Source organism: Marmota marmota, unplaced genomic scaffold (genome assembly GCF_001458135.2).
Source record: "Marmota marmota marmota unplaced genomic scaffold, marMar, whole genome shotgun sequence".
In the NCBI taxonomy this organism is placed as follows: Eukaryota; Metazoa; Chordata; class Mammalia; order Rodentia; family Sciuridae; genus Marmota; species Marmota marmota.
The window spans coordinates 10362061-10377725 of NW_026000241.1; the positions used below are offsets into that span (position 1 = coordinate 10362061).

The window sequence follows — 15665 nt, forward strand, 5'->3', positions numbered from 1 at the left end:
AAAAAAAAAAAAAAAAAAAAAAGTAAAATTCTGCCAGGCACCTCAGTGCACACCTGTAATCCCAGCTACTTGAGAAGCTGAGACAAAAGGGTTGCATGTTCGGAACCCGCCTCAGCAACTTAGCAAGACCATGTCTCAAAAATAAAATATAAAAAGGGCTCGGGATGTAGCTCAGTAGTAGAGCAACCCTGGTCCAATCACAAATACTGCAAAAGAAAGAGAAATAGAAAATGAAAAACAAAGAAGAAGAAAAAAGGTGACAAAAAGAAAAGGGCTGAGGACAGACCTTAGTGATAGTGCCTCTGGGATCAATTCTTAGTATTGCAAATAAAGAATAAATAATAAATAAAGTATTGAATTTTCTTTTTGGTCAAGTGTCCCCCAAAACCAGAAAAAAAGTATGTTCTAATTGTTACCTCCTAATTTTAGAAGTACGGAGGAAAGTTCTTTGGTAATTCAGAATGAGAAATGGATATTACTGAGTACTCTACAACTAGAGTAACCCTATGAACTACTATCCCAACAGGCACTTGAGAATGAAGGGCCTACCATTAACAATTACTCTAGAATTAGCACTGTCCTAGGCAAACCAGAAAGTATAATCACCCAACAAATAAATCACTCATTTCTAAGTGCTTCTTATTTCTACTCACAACTCCAAAGTGATTTTCATTAAGTTATTAGTGAGTATATCATAAATTAAATATTATTAGTAGTATGACTTACAGGATCCTCAAAAAAAAAAAAAGAGCTGTGAAGATACACAATCTCTGCAATTGAGGCTATTTCAAAATCATTTTGAACTTCAACACTCCAAATACTCTATGGAAAAAGTCTTTAATCTCTGAGGAAGATATATCAGGAAACAGTTTTCAGCCTCATAGCTCAAAAGAGAACATTTAGTTCTGCTGACTACATGAAAAATAAACACGAAAAGCAAAGGCAAATTTTAACAGTAAATATATGTGCAGAGTGAGTGCTAGGCTTTTAACTTCTTAATATATTCTTTATTTTCTTGTTTTTTGAGCAAGTTATAGAAGAACCAGGATACATAGACAGAACAAAAACAAAACAAACCCCTTGTACCTAACAGCTGCTCAAAATGAATACAAAAATCAGTACATCTATTAAAACCTTCTAGTTCTACATATATTTAGGAAAAAAAAATAATCACACTATCATGACGCCTTCAGGACTTAAGCTATTATTCCAACATCAAGCCCGCTGCAACGTAGGCAGGTTGCCAACATTTAGAAAAACAGGATCATTGTTCACTTCAGGTATATACATGATTGAGTAGATATAAAATGCTACAGCCACTTTAAAATATAGTTTGGCAGTTTTTTATAAAGTTAATCATAGACTTACCATATGATCCAGAATCGGCATTCCTAAGTATTTACTCAAGTGATTTGAAAACTTATGTTCACACAAATACCAAATTTAAATGTTTATGGCAGCTTTATTCACAATCACTAAAAAAGGAACCTAGCAAGATGTCCTTTAAAGGGTGAATGCATCAACAGACTGGCGTGTCCTCACATACAAAAAAATACTATGCAGCAAAAAAGGAATAAACCATGAATGTAGACAACACAGACAAACCCAAAGGGCATTTACTAAGATTAAGAAGCCAGATTCAAAAGGTCACATATTGTATGATTCCACTGATGACACTCTGGAAAAGGCAAACTATAGGAATGGAAAATACATGAGTATACCCTGGATGACAAGGATTGGGAGGAGCAGGGTGTGGCTGACTACAAAGGGGACCCCTAGGGAATTTGAAGGTGAAGGAACTCTGTGGTACCAACAGAAAATACCTGATACCATGCATCTGTCAAAACCAATACAACTATAAAGCACAAAGGTTGAACTTTAAAGTATGCACTCAAACAAAAGCATATCCACTAGGATATTAAGGTTCTCAGAATAGAATATTATAACATAACTGCAGAGAAGTGAGCAGGTAGGAAAGGAGTTGACCTAAAAAAGTTTAGAAAATGGATTTTGACTCAAAATTATAAGGCTTTAAAAAAAAAAAAAAAAAGAACTGTACATAAACACTATACTCAGTAAATATTCATCTCATAGGGATACAGGCAAATAAATCCGAAACTGCTTTACCTGTATACTAGGTTACACAAGTTAGTAAATGAATGGTAAACAGTAGAAGTCAGGTTTCTCACTACCAGCAAGGAAAGTTAACAGTGGTTATGGATTAGGATCAGCCATCGGTATGAAATAATGTTTCCCTTTACACACATGTACACACAAATGGATAGGCACAGAAACAATTATAGATATACATGCCTTAGTATATATACATATACCACTTAGATCTGTCTACTGAGAAGGCCTAGAAACTGTCACTCTTCAATTCCAACAAACACACCTACCACCCAGATCTTGGTTTCTAAAAAAAAGAACAAGGATTCCTTGAGCCCAGAGCATCTTATAATATCACAAAATAAGGAAGTACTCAAAATACACAAGGGTAGAATATGGCAAATGGACACAGAAACCAACCTCAAAGAGTTCCCAGGGGCCAAAGTTGAATGATGTGAGCAACCAAATAAATAATGTAGCATTGGATTATAACCCAAAGTATGCTATAAATATACATATGTCCATATGAAAGAAAGAAGACAAATCTTTATATTTATTTATTTTTTTGATGCTGGGGATTGAACCCAAGTATTGTGCATGCAAGGCAAGCACTCTACTAACTGAGGTATATCCCAGCCCCAAGAAGACAAATCTTTCTTACAGAAGAATTTAAAATATAACATATAGACACTCTCTTCTCCATAAAGCAGAGCTTAATCCCACACCTTGATTATCAAGTGGGGCTGAGTTAATCACACAAGTCCTTAAAATCCAAGAACCTTGTCCACTATAGTTAAAGGGAGATGTGACTAAGAAAGAAGAATTGAGGAATTGTACATTGTTGGCTTTGAAAATAAAGAAAGGGGGCTGTAAGCCAAGTAATCTGGGTGGCCTCTAGAAACTAGGAAAAGAAAGAAAATAGATTTTCTAGTACAGCTTCCTAAAAAGGAACATGACCTTGTTAACACCTTGATTTAGCCCAGTCAGACCTATGTTGAAATTTTTTTTCCTGGTACTGGAGATTGAACCTAGGGGCACTTTACCACTGACTTATATCCCAGCCCTTTTTACTTTGAGACAGGATTTCCCAAAATTGCTGAAACAGAGACTAATAAATTTTTATGGTTTTAAGCAATTAAGTTTGGGGCAATTTATTAAAACAGCAATAGAAAGCTAATAAAAAGCCAATAAAAACATTTACTTCTATACCCTTATATGTGGATACAGTCAACAACTTACTATGCCAAGATGGTACCATTATAGCCGCTCATGCAAGACTCCACAATGCTTTTAGTTACAGTTGAGAATACAGATTCCTACAAATGTAAGTACCAAACACATTAACATTTCAGAAAAATGAAAACCTTTTCCTAAACTATATTCTACAATATAATGAGAAAAACTGAGTGCTAAGATTTTTTAAACAAACTTATGACATCATGGTTACATCCTCTATAGAAAAATGTCTGAAACATCTAAGCAATAAAATTTTAACCATAATTAAATCTATTAATCTCCCATATAATTATAGATTTAAAGTGCACATCTATCAAGGGCAGGACAGAGTCTGGCCAAATATCAGTATCTGAGAAAGCTAACTCAGTGCCTACTTGACTGTCTTTACCTTCATCTACTTCTATGAAATAGAGTTCGTACTATTTTTAAAAAGTGTTGATGTTAAGTTTATAAATTAAAAAATAAAAAAACAACTAAATTTCATGTAAAATTTTTCATAGCATATTGCATGCAAATATTAATCTGGTATTAACAAATAACCCTATGACTTATTCAGTTATTTTCTCATAAGTTTATACTAAATAATATCTGATTTTTATTTTGAATTTTGCATATAAGTAGATGCAGTCTTATCAACAACTCAAGAACCCCTAAATCTACATTGTCCACGAGCCACACTTGACTATTGAGTACCTAAAACATTGCTAGTCAAAATTGAGATGAGTTGAAAGTGTAAGACACATGCTAGATTTTTTTTTTCTTTTTGGGGTACCAAAGATTGAACCAGGGGTGCTTAACCATTGAGCTCCATCCCCAGCCCTTTCTAAACTCTTTTTTTTTTTTTTTTTTGTGGTGCTGAGGATTGTCTAAACTTTTTTATTATAAGACAGGATCTCGTTAAGTTGCTGGCTTCAAATTTGCAACCGTCCTGCCACAGCCTCCTGAGTCACAGGGATTACATACATGTACTACCACGCCTGGCCACACACTAGATTTTGAAGACTGAGTGTAGAAAAAAAAAAAAAGGAAAATATCTCAATAATTTACACTGATTACATGTTGAAATGATACTTTGGACATATTGAGTTAAATAAGACATATTTCTAAAATCAATTTTACCTGAGTCTTTATACTTTTCTTTTCAATGTGTCTACTAGAAAATTTAAAATTATACATGTGGCTTTTATATTTCTATTGGCTAGCAATGCCATAAATGAAAAGGTAAATGATCTAAAGCTCTAAATAGCTCACCAAAAACATATGTATAAGAGAATAATCAAGACCCATGATGTATAGTATAGTAAGAATTAGCTATACATGGCTACTGAAGTTTAAATTAATTAAAATTAAATAAAACTTAGTTCATCAGACACACTAGCCACATTTCAAATGCTCAACACAGTCACATGTACCTAATGTACATAAGGCACCGATTTAAAATTTTATTTAATTTTAATTAAACTTAGTCATGTGGCTATAGATTACTGTGATAAACAGCTCAGATATAAAAGATTTCCATTAATGCAAAAAGTTCTATTGGCTAGTGCTGACTAGATCTTAATTAAATTGGCCTTATTGTCATCATAGTAATTCTAAAATCCTTAAACTAGGTGGCTGATTGTTCTCATCAAACACTCAAGCGGCCCCCAAAAGTACTCCTCCATTAACCTCCATCACTGAGTGGAGAAGCAAAGTAAAACAGGCTTGTGTTATCCTATCACAAAATTCGATGAATAAAGAAGAAAGCTATTTAGTAAAATTAGAGTTGAAATATTCGTGGAATGTTTTAACTTATCTTAAATCAATCAAACTAAAGAGATCAAAAATGAAATCTTTACAAATAACAAAGACTTGTATATTTCAAGTGAAAAGTTAAGCTTCCAGTTTTCATTACCTGCGTGGTGTCCATGTCTGCAACATAATCAAATGTGAAGATCTTGGGCTCAGGGCTGGAATGCAACCGGAGACTTGTTGTGGAAAGCACAGATAAGCACAAGCCATGCTCTCCATCAACTGACCTAGAGCCCTCGGCAGGTGGACGAATTCGCACAAAAATTTTGATGGCATCACCTTCATTACTAAAGGAAAAGAAAGTAACAGCTAAGTTTATTGGAGAAAAGAAAATTGTATAGGATCTGAATTTCATGTTGCCTCTAATATTTCTTATAATAAGTTTCCCCAACAAAGTCCAATACATACTCCATTTAAATTTACCTCTTATAAGAGTCTTAATGACCCACACTGTTTATTGAGTTAGTTCATGATAGGCACCTTCATAAACCTTTACTGGAAATAAAGGGAGTTCTTTTCAAAGGGATATAAACACTGCTTGTCTCTCATTCCCTCTTACCAGCAAAAATAAAAGTCATTCCAAGGGAGAATTATGTAACAAATCCCTTATTTTAATTTGGAAATTAAGAGGGCAGGGGAAGTATATTATTTTCCCATATTTCCAGCTGATTGAGGACTAAGCTAAATTTTAAAACAAGTACCCCTTACTATGCTAAATACTTATTCTAGAAATATAAAATTGCTAATTCTTTGGGGGCTCATCAATAAGACTTTTTTCTTACCTCGGCAGGTTAGACTGAGAATTTGTCACATTGCGTAACTCAGCTAAAAAAAAAAAAAAAAAAAAAAAAGATAAAATCATTAAAGATGATTATAATTAGTTTATGGAAATCCCATTCTCTAACTTGTTCCTCAGTTGCTGATACTCTTCAGTCTCCCCATCCCTCACATCCATGGTGTGATGCTCCTGGGCTGAGGCCTTGATCCTCTTACCTATTCTATCTCAACCCATTAAGGTGGTAATGCTGTCTAGCCCCATGGTTTTAAAAGCTAGGTATATACTGATGATTCCCAAATTTAAATGTTCTCTCTAGATTGTTTTCCTAATTGCTTACTTGAAATCTACAACTGGATGTCCAGGGGGTAATGTCTCAAATTTAATGTGTCCAAACCTGCTCCTGATTCCCTTGTGCCACACCAATGTTCTGCTTCATCTCAGTAAATCACAATTCCATCCTTCCCGTTGTTCAGGCCAAAAATCATAGAGTCATCCCTAACCCCATTCTTTCTCACTGGAGCCAATCTGTCAGCAACTCCCTGACTCTAACTTTAAAATATATCTGTAATCTTAAACTTCTTGCCAAATCCACTGCTACCACTGCAGAATCAAGCCAACAACATCTTTTACTTGGGTTATTACAACAGTCTCCCTGCTTCTCTCACTCCCCTGAGCAGAGACCACCATAGGGATAAAGGACAAATGCAATCCTGGGCCTTAAATCATGGGCTGACAACCATTAAAAGATAGTACAAGATTTTTCTCTGCTCTCCCACCTTAACTCATTGTTTGTAAGGTATGAAAAGCTTGGTATGCGCCTTACCCATTCCCCTCAAACAACTTTATTAGCTTCAGAAACTAGGTGCCTAATTAGGATCAGGATGCTCTTGCCATGACTCTCTGAGGACAAACAACATGATGAATAAAAACTGTTGAGAAACCATCAAAATGGCAAATTCCCAGGGCCCTTAATTTGATGCCTGCCATAATTTGTGTTCTCTTCCATGCCCCACCTTTGTGTTCTCTTAACAGCTACTGAGACTTCCTTATTACAAGACAAATGTTTATATGGAATGTGGCAACAATATGGAAAACTAACATTTGGCTCCTGGATAACTAACTGATCTTCCTCAGAGTTAAAGTGCTCTCACAGGAAAAGAACCAATACATCCAGAACTTGGAGGAGTTCAAATAGGAGAAAACCAAAGAGGAGTACAGATAGACACATTATACTAAATATTCTGAAAGTCAAAAACAAGAAAAAAAAATTGAAAGCAGCAAAAAAAGGCCTGTTGTTACAAGTAGCAAGACGAAATCCCATACCATCCCACTCCCTCCAGCCAGCACATATTCACATTCCATAAGCTACCCTCCTAATTGTCATTTAGTAGCTGCTTCAGTTATCATTAGATCGTCTAATGGTAGGTATCAGTGTTTTTGTTCAAGTAAGCTTTGCAGCCTGTGTCACATTGCATAGCTCATTCATCTCAATTATCTTACAGATAGGCATTGTATCATCTCATTTCAGAAAAGGAAGGATGAATACAGTAAGATTTTTAGAGAGACCACATTCACATAACTATTATTACAGTGTACTATTCTAACTGTTCTTATTATTTGTTATTGTTAGTATGTTACTGTGACTAATTTACTGAGAGTCTTGGAATGTATCCTTGAGGATAAAGGGCGACTACAATAAAGATACTGCTGTAATCTGTGCTTTAAATTCCATTATCTGCAAGAGAAAGACGTGTTTGGGACATAGATAAATCCTTAAATAAATAAATCCTTTCCATAAATATGGAAACCTGCAGAAGGTAGTGATCACTGAGTAAGGGCTGACCCTCAGGCAGGGCTACCTAGACAGGCAGCCCGCAGCGGACAAAGAAGAGGGCCGGCAAAGAAGCAGCAAGATGGAAAGAAGGAAGAGGAAGAACAGATTCTAGTCTTAGGGCTCCGGTTCCCCACTGCTGTTCCCGAGCAGAAGTGTGCCAGCTCCCCGCACGCGCCAATGTGCAGAAGGAACGCTGAGAGTTGCCTGCCAGCTCGCTCTCTGTGCAGCACGGATTCCAAGATGATCACCGATCTTTCCTGTCCTTCACCAGGGACAACCCTACGGGAAGCCTCGCGACGTCGTATCTCGGGCGGTAACTGGGTCATGAAACCGCGGCCCCCGACTTACTTTTGCAGCCAGGCGCCATAGCGCCCTCAGCCCTGGACCTGGAACCTGCTCAGCCGACGCCTCCACCTCCCGCCCTGCAGCGGTCCCGCCCGCCCAAGATGGCGAGAATTTGAATTTGGCGCTCCGGCCAGACACTGACGTCACACGCACACCGACTTGCCCGGTCTCCGTCGGGGCGTGGTCTTGACGTCATCGGCGAGCGCCGTCACATCTGGGGACTGTCAGAGAGCCCTCGAAAGGGTTTTACCCAGATCCGCCATGAGCAAGCGGAACCAGGTGTCGTACGTGAGGCCCGCCGAACCCGCCTTCCTGTCCCGCTTTAAGGAGCGAGTCGGGTACAGGGAAGGGCCCACCATAGAGAGCAAGGTGAGCGCTGCAATCGCGTTACCTCGGAAACGCTCCCGGTCCACCATTTCCGGCTCCTGCAGGCCGGTTACTCCTCACCCCAATTTGGTGGACCTCGGACCGTGGGCAGGACTTGTTGAAACCATACATCCTCCTGCGTCTAGGAAGCTCTGTTTTAGAGCGCGGCTGCTTTCTCGAAAATGACCTGACGTAGGTGAAGCTCCTGGTCCTTGGTTAAGAAAGATGGCTTTCTTGTCTCTTTTCGCCTGCATATCGCAGAACCTGTGAGGAGATTGGATAATAGCACCGTCCCCATTTTCCAGATGAGAGGACAGGTCACTCGGTCAAATGACCTGATATTCTAAGACTCGAGTCTCGAATGTATTTTGATGAACGCCCTGTATCTATTTCTGTTTTGTTGTTAAAATAAATTAAGCATATTCTTAAAAGCAAAGTAAGCAAAACCTTAAATACGATGGGACGGGATGTCAATAGGAATCAACCATTGAGCCCTCTTGGGCTTCTGCTTTAGCTGGTTCACACCAAACCTGCCCCAACTCTTTCAGTAGTAACAGATCATTATGCTTAGAGGATGCGTGGGAAAACAAGTTTTATTTAGCATTGTGTCTCTAGTATTTGCACTAAGGTCACTTAGAGCTTCACAGAGAGGACAAAATTGATTTACATGAAGTTACTCAATACATTGAGTGTGTGCTAAACCCAGCACTGTGCCAGGCTCTGAAAAGACAGAGAGATGGATTTCTAAAGTGTCATTTTCTTTTTAACACCTTCCTGCCCTGCTTCGTATCTGTAGGCACAGCCCATCATCTCTCTGAAGGCCTTCAGAACCCCCAGTTATTCTTTTTCCTACTTGTTACTTTATCCATATCTTCTCTATAATACTCATTTTGTATTTCATCCACTTGTGCCTCTCATCTGTATCTCCTTCACTAAATCAGACTCTCTAAATTCTTACCAGAATCCCTCTGTTGTCCAAGCACTGTGTCTGCCATTATGAATGGAGTTAAAATTGGTTGGATGCCTGCTTGTTTCAGGCAAGGTTTCGTGGAGGATGGGTATTTGGATTAAGTCTTGAGCACTGGTAGGTTAGCAATTAGAGACAAGGGAACTGCATGGGTAAAGGTGTGGAGGATGGTGAGTTATGGACTATATGTAGAAGCAATGGAGGGATTGATGGAGATAGGCAACAAGGAACCATAGAGGTAAAAATCAGAGAGTGATTGATCCCCATGACCAAGAACAATAGTAATGACAGTAAGTTTTGAGAAAAGGGATATGGATTCAACAATTGAACGCAGGAGATGTAACTATTGTTTTTTGGTCATGGGGATCAGTCACTCTGATTTTTACCTCTGTGGTAACAATCTTTTTTTTTTTTTTTTTTTTTTTTTAGTTGTAGATGGACACAATATCTTTATTTTATTTATTTATTTTTATGTGGTGCTGAGGATCGAACCCAGTGCCTCATGCATGCTAGGCAAGCACTCTACCACTGCCCCTGTGGTAACAATCTTGATTGTAACAATCTTCCCAAACAATTCTTAATGAATTTGGCAATACAATTAGCATTTTAGTGATCTGTTAACAAAAAGAACTGACTTTTGTGGGAAATCATAATAATTGAGATAAATCATCTTATTGATCTTCTTGAGAGTTAATTCAGAAGTGGCTTTAAACAGTCACTGTTCCTTACACTGTTTCTTTAGTTTTCTAGTTAGTCAAATAAAAAAAGAGAATCAGAATTATTGATTCTCAAGTCTAAAGAATATCGGAAATAATTTTACTTTTCCATTTCCTTGTTAAAAATGCTTAATTACCTACTTGATTGTGATCGCTTATTAGAAACGTTTAGAGAAAAATAGGCAGCAACTGGTGAATAGTCAATAAACTAACAGATATAATTAAAGAGAATGAGCTTATTGAGTAATGGGACTTGGGCACTTAAGACCCACACTAAAAAGATGAATGACCTTGTGACTAACTTGTCAGGACTTCAGATTGTTCAGCATTAACCCATCTATTGGTTATTCATTAGTAGATCAGCAAATATTTCTTGAGTCCCTTCTATTTTCTAGGCTGTGTGCCTCTAGATACAGAGATGAAACACAGCGCCTCTCTCAAAGGAGCTTGCTTACTGGAGACAGACAAAGCATTGAAAACACAGTGTGGTACTTGCCTCCTATGAGCTGTGTACAGTGTACAAAAGAAAAAGAGGTGAGATTCTAGAAGATCTGAGTCCTAAAGGCTGCTTGAATAGCAGTTGGCCAGAGGCAATGGGGATTTGTTCAGAGACAAAGGAGGAGATAAAGGAGCCTTTATGTTTGGAGATCTCCAAGTACTCAAACCTGACTGCAGTCTAGAGCCACAAGAGAGTGGTATGGGAGAAAGCTGTAGTCATAGGCTGAGGCCAAGTCGTGCAGGGCTTTGTACCCTGTTAGGGACACAGAGCTCAATGAGAAGTGGAATAATGAGCTGTTTGAATAATATGTTGAAGACACTTTTGGTGTGCTTATCTTTCAACCCAACAGTTCCACTTCCAAGAATTTGTCTACATATAAGTTTCTAAAAATGAGCAAAAATGTATACAAGGTTTTTCTCATAGTAGGAAAAAGCTCTTAAACAACCAAAATTTTTATTTATAGGGTACTGGGAAAATAAATCATGAAATGGCCACATATATAATTAAATACAAGGCAGTAACTTTATAAAATCTCAAAGTATTGTAAAGATATTTTTCAGTTAAAAAAAAAATGAGGGGGCTTTTACGGTGTCTGGCATTTTTTAGAAATCTCAAACAACTGGCAAAATGTTACCATTTAGCATTTGTGTTTAATGAGTCCATGTTTAGTGTGGGCACTTATTCCCTATACTTTATGTTTGAGAAATTTCATAATTTAAATAAAAAAAGTCATAATATTGACAGTTTGATTATGTGCAAAATGTTTTCTATACCTATATATTTGTATATACTTGGAAACAGCTGAAGCTCTTACATGGGATAAGGAATGAACAGAGGTAGGAGAAGAACACTTCTTACTTACTACTTACTTTGATGGCATTTGATTATTTTCTGTCTTATTCTGAGAAAAGACAGAGGTAAAAAGTGTTGATGAGTGGGGCATGGTGGTGCACACCTGTAATCCCAGCAGCTCGGGAGGCTGAGGCAGGAGGATCACAAGTTCAAAGCCAGACCCAATCTCTAAATAAAATACAAAAAAGGGCTGAGGGTGTAGCTCAGTAGTTGAGTGCCCCTGAGTTCAATCCCCAGTACAAAAAGAAAAAAAAAAAAAGTGTTGATGAGGAGCAAAGAGAATTGATATAGCTTAGCACTGTCCTGAGTAGACTAGGCATGATGGAATTACCCAAAGCAGAGGGCCCCTATCACATAAATGCAAACAGGAATCCTCCTGATTTGGAAATGAATCCCATTGGATAGGCATCCAGGGTGCCTGGCAGGTAAACCTATTCCCTAGTGTGGTGTAGTTAGATTCTTTGCAGTTACTTGAAAAATTATTTCCTATCTCATTTAGTTGTTACGTTACCCTTCTCATTTTAATCATTACACTTGTTTACAGAGGCAGTACTTGTATTTGGTTCAAGATCAGTAATCTACATGCTGTATTTTGTTTTCTCCTAGAGAATCCAGCCTCAGCTCCCAGATGAAGATGCTGATCACAGTGACCAAGAAGATGAACGGCCCCAAGTGGTGGTTTTAAAAAAGGGAGACTTGACAGCTGAAGAAGTCATGAAAATTAAAGCAGAAATAAAGGCTGCAAAAACAGGTATATCTGAAAGTAATTTGGTTTCCCTAATAATTTAAGGAGCCTGGAGTATGAAATTGCCTTATTTTATATAATAGAGAGGCTTGTTTGAAGGAGCTGGTCCTTGGTTCAAGTCTTGATTTTGGCACTTCACCAGATATGAGATCTTGAGCCAGTTATTTCATCTCTGAGCCTCAAGTTCCTTGTTAATCAAATGGAGACAACAAGTGTACTTAGTGGGTTGTTTTGAGGATTAGGGGTGAGTTTAAGTAAAAGCCCCATATTAAAAAAAAAAAAAAGTAGTAAAGTTTACAAACAAGTCAATGAAGTTCTGTGTAATAATTAGTGCCTGAAATGTGGTTTCCTAACAACTATTACATTGCTTTGTGGGAAAATACAGTAGTTCCAAACACTTTTCAAAAATACTTAAAAATACAACCTGATTGGACTAGGGATACAGCGTTTGCAAGTGAATGCTGATCTTGAGGGGCAAATAACTAGAAGTCCATACTGAATTTACTCCAAGGATATCCTTAAATACAGTATGAGAATATTTTTGCCATTTGACTCTTGTTAATGGCAAAATAATGAGAAAAAAATCTTTAACTTTGTTTTTGCTTCAGATGAAGAACCAGCTCCAGCTGATGGAAGAATCATGTATCGAAAACCAGTCAAGCGTCCCTCAGATGAAAAATATTCAGGTTTAACAGCAAGCTCAAAAAAGAAGATAACAAGTGAAGACAAAATAAATAAGCAGGACTTAGTTAAAAAGAACTCACAAAAGCAAATAAAAAACACCAGCCTCCTTTCTTTTGACAATGAAGAGGAAAACGAGTAAGTGTAAAGCATTTTGTACTTAGTCTTCTTTGAAAGTACATAAGGTATTTTTAAAAAATATTTCTTTTTTTATGTCTTTTAAAATAACATTTTTTCCCTGTTACACAAGTTCATCTTAGAAAATACAGAAAAAAAATTAATAAAACAAAATTTATGGCTATCCATCAATAATCCTTTGACAGGAAATGTCAACTTTATAGATTTTGACATTCTGTTACTTGCAATATGTGTGTATATATGTATGTAAATTATATTTTATAAACAAAATTGAGATTGTATTATGTGTGTTTTCTGTCCTTCCTTCATAGTTGACATTACATTGTGAGCATTTTTTCAGGTCATCAAATTTCATAAATCTGACATTAATAGCGACAGAGAATTTCATAATTAAATGAATTCCCCTTATTGTATCTTCTCCATTAGCAGAACACTTTGAGTGAGGGAGATGATAATGCAACTAGTTAAAAATACTTCCCTAGCTGGGTGCAGTAGCTCACTCACATCTATAATCCTAGTGACTCCCTGCTGGGGCAGGAGGATTGCAGGATCAAGACAAATATCAGCAACTTAATGAGGCCCTAAGTAATTTAGCAAGGACCTGATAGTAAAGCACCTCTGAGTTCAATCCCTGGTACCAAAAAAAAACAAACCACACAGTTCCTGCTAAGGGTGGCCCTGTTACTTTGCTCTGGCAAGGTAAAAGGTGCAGGTGGAAGCCTGCTTAATAAAGATGCTGGGTTTTTTTATACAAAAGAATGGGCTTGAAAAATATGAGCCTTTGCCCTTATCTCTTCATCCTGCTCGGAGTACAGACATGAAAGCTAGAAGTAGCAGAGCTGTGTTTTTTTGGCATACAGAAGACAACTACTTTCTGGGGGTATTAAAGTGGAAAAATTGAAGGAGCTTGGATCTTTATGGCATGCACCAGACTTGGACTGCTAGCCTCTGAACTTCTTCATACATAAGAAGAATAACCACTATGCTTATTTAAGCTTCTGACAGGTTTCTCTTAAAGGGTCCTGCAGTCAAATGCCATCGATCCCTATGGGCTGGGGTTGTAGCTCAGTGAAAGAGCACATACCTAGCATGGTGAGGCACTAGGTTCAATTCTCAGCACCACATAGAAATAAATAAAGGTCCACTGACAACTTAAAAAAAAAAAATTTAAAAAAAAATGTCATCTCTAAGTGATACAGTAAATAACTGGTTAAACATGAGTGTATTTCTGATGATTGAATGAATTACTGGAAACATTTTTTAAACATTTATATTAAGAGTTAAAAGTATTTGAATATTTTTAAAGCAGATGTTTAGTAAAAATTGCTTTTTTGTTTGTTTTGTTTTGGTTTTTACCATTTTGTTCATTAAGCAACCCTAAGAGGCCACTTGACCTCAGGCAGAATAACAGTGCACCAGCTTTAGGTTGACACTAGGCTTTTTCTTTTTGGGGGGTCAACTTCCTATTTTCAAATGGTACTTAATCGGTTAAGTTCAATTGGCATTTTCTTTGATCTACCAATGAGGCTAAACTTCATTTTTTTAAAGTTTTTTTTTAATACCTTTATTTTTATTTATTTAATTTTATGTGATTCTATGGATTGAACCCAGTGCTTCACAAGTGCCAGGCAAGCGCTCCCACTGAACTATAACCCCAGCCTAAGGCTAAACTTATGATGTTAACTATTCTTTTCTGTTCCTTGAATTAACTTTTTGTTAATTTCCATTAGTTTAGTCATGTTTCTCTTACTAATTTATAAATTGTGTAATTTATGAACCTTTTGTTCTGTCTCAGATAAAGAATCACCTCACAAGGCATAATCCCAGTGACTCGGGAGGCTGAGGCAGAAGGATCACAAGTTCCAGGCCAGCCTCAGCAACTTAAGGAAACCCTATCTCAAAATGAAAAGTAAAAATGGCTGGTGGTATAGCTCAGTGGTAGAGTGCCCTGGGTTCAGTCCCCAGTATCAAAAAAACTATCACCTTTAATTGCTTATTCTTTGTTTCATTTTTTACATTTTGAACTTTATCCCACCTGGAATTAAAATAGATATACTTTTTTTCTCTCCAGTAATCAATTATTGTAGACCCATGCCTGCTTCTCATTTGAAAGGCCATCTGAATGAGAGGTTTTTCCAAATGTTGGGATAGGGAAAGAAGAGAAGCATTGTAAAGCCTGCAGCTTTCCAGGTAATTCCTCAAGCACCTGCTTAATGCTAATAATTTTTGTCATTACTAAAAGTCACCCAAAACTGGGGNTTTTCCTTCCTTCCTTTCCCTCCCTCCCTCCCTTCCTTCCTTCCTTCCTTCTAACTAGTTCTTTCCCCAAGTGTTTCCCCTTGCAAGAGACCCTCTTAAGGTGGGTACACACTGAGTGCCTGCTCTAGTCCATCCACTATTCTGTTCCCAGGAGCTCATAGTCTATTGGAAGAAACCAATCAAATAATAATAATAATAATAATAATAATAATAATTATTATTATTATTATTATTATTATTATTTTGGTACCAGGGATTGAACTCACGGGCACTCAACCACTGAGCCACATCCCCAGCCCTATTTTGTATTTTATTTAGAGAAAAGTCTCACTGAATTCCTTAGCCCCTT

At 37.2% G+C, this 15665-nt stretch overlaps 2 protein-coding genes across 7 annotated transcripts in view; one reads left to right on the forward strand and one right to left on the reverse strand.

Annotated features, from left to right (window-relative positions):
• Positions 1-8205, reverse strand: part of Kif15 (kinesin family member 15) — a 57459-nt gene extending 49254 nt beyond the window's left edge. For 4 of the 5 annotated variants that reach the window (XM_015489389.2, XM_048794786.1, XM_048794787.1 and 1 more), the window contains exons 1-4: positions 8097-8205; positions 5919-5961; positions 5240-5423; positions 3349-3425 (exon numbers count right to left, since the gene is read on the reverse strand). In XM_015489389.2, the coding sequence (XP_015344875.1) occupies positions 3349-3425; positions 5240-5423; positions 5919-5961; positions 8097-8115 (323 nt within the window). In that variant the 5' untranslated portion in view covers positions 8116-8205. Of the gene's footprint in view, positions 1-3348; positions 3426-5239; positions 5424-5918; positions 5962-8096 lie in introns of those variants that run through there. The other variant, XM_048794785.1, reaches the window with a different exon arrangement.
• A 76-nt stretch (positions 8206-8281) lies between these two features.
• Kiaa1143 (KIAA1143 ortholog) lies at positions 8282-15192 on the forward strand. 2 transcript variants are annotated; one of them, XM_015489391.2, is made up of 4 exons: positions 8282-8462; positions 12100-12244; positions 12847-13057; positions 14853-15192. In XM_015489391.2, exons 1-4 carry the CDS (start codon positions 8355-8357, stop codon positions 14854-14856), a joined length of 468 nt encoding a protein of 155 aa, XP_015344877.1. In that variant the 5' UTR covers positions 8282-8354; the 3' UTR covers positions 14857-15192. The 2 variants fall into 2 exon arrangements, with proteins under 2 accessions (XP_015344877.1, XP_015344876.1); XM_015489390.2 differs by lacking the exon at positions 14853-15192 and having other exon boundaries at positions 12847-13338.
• Positions 15193-15665: the final 473 nt, after the last annotated feature.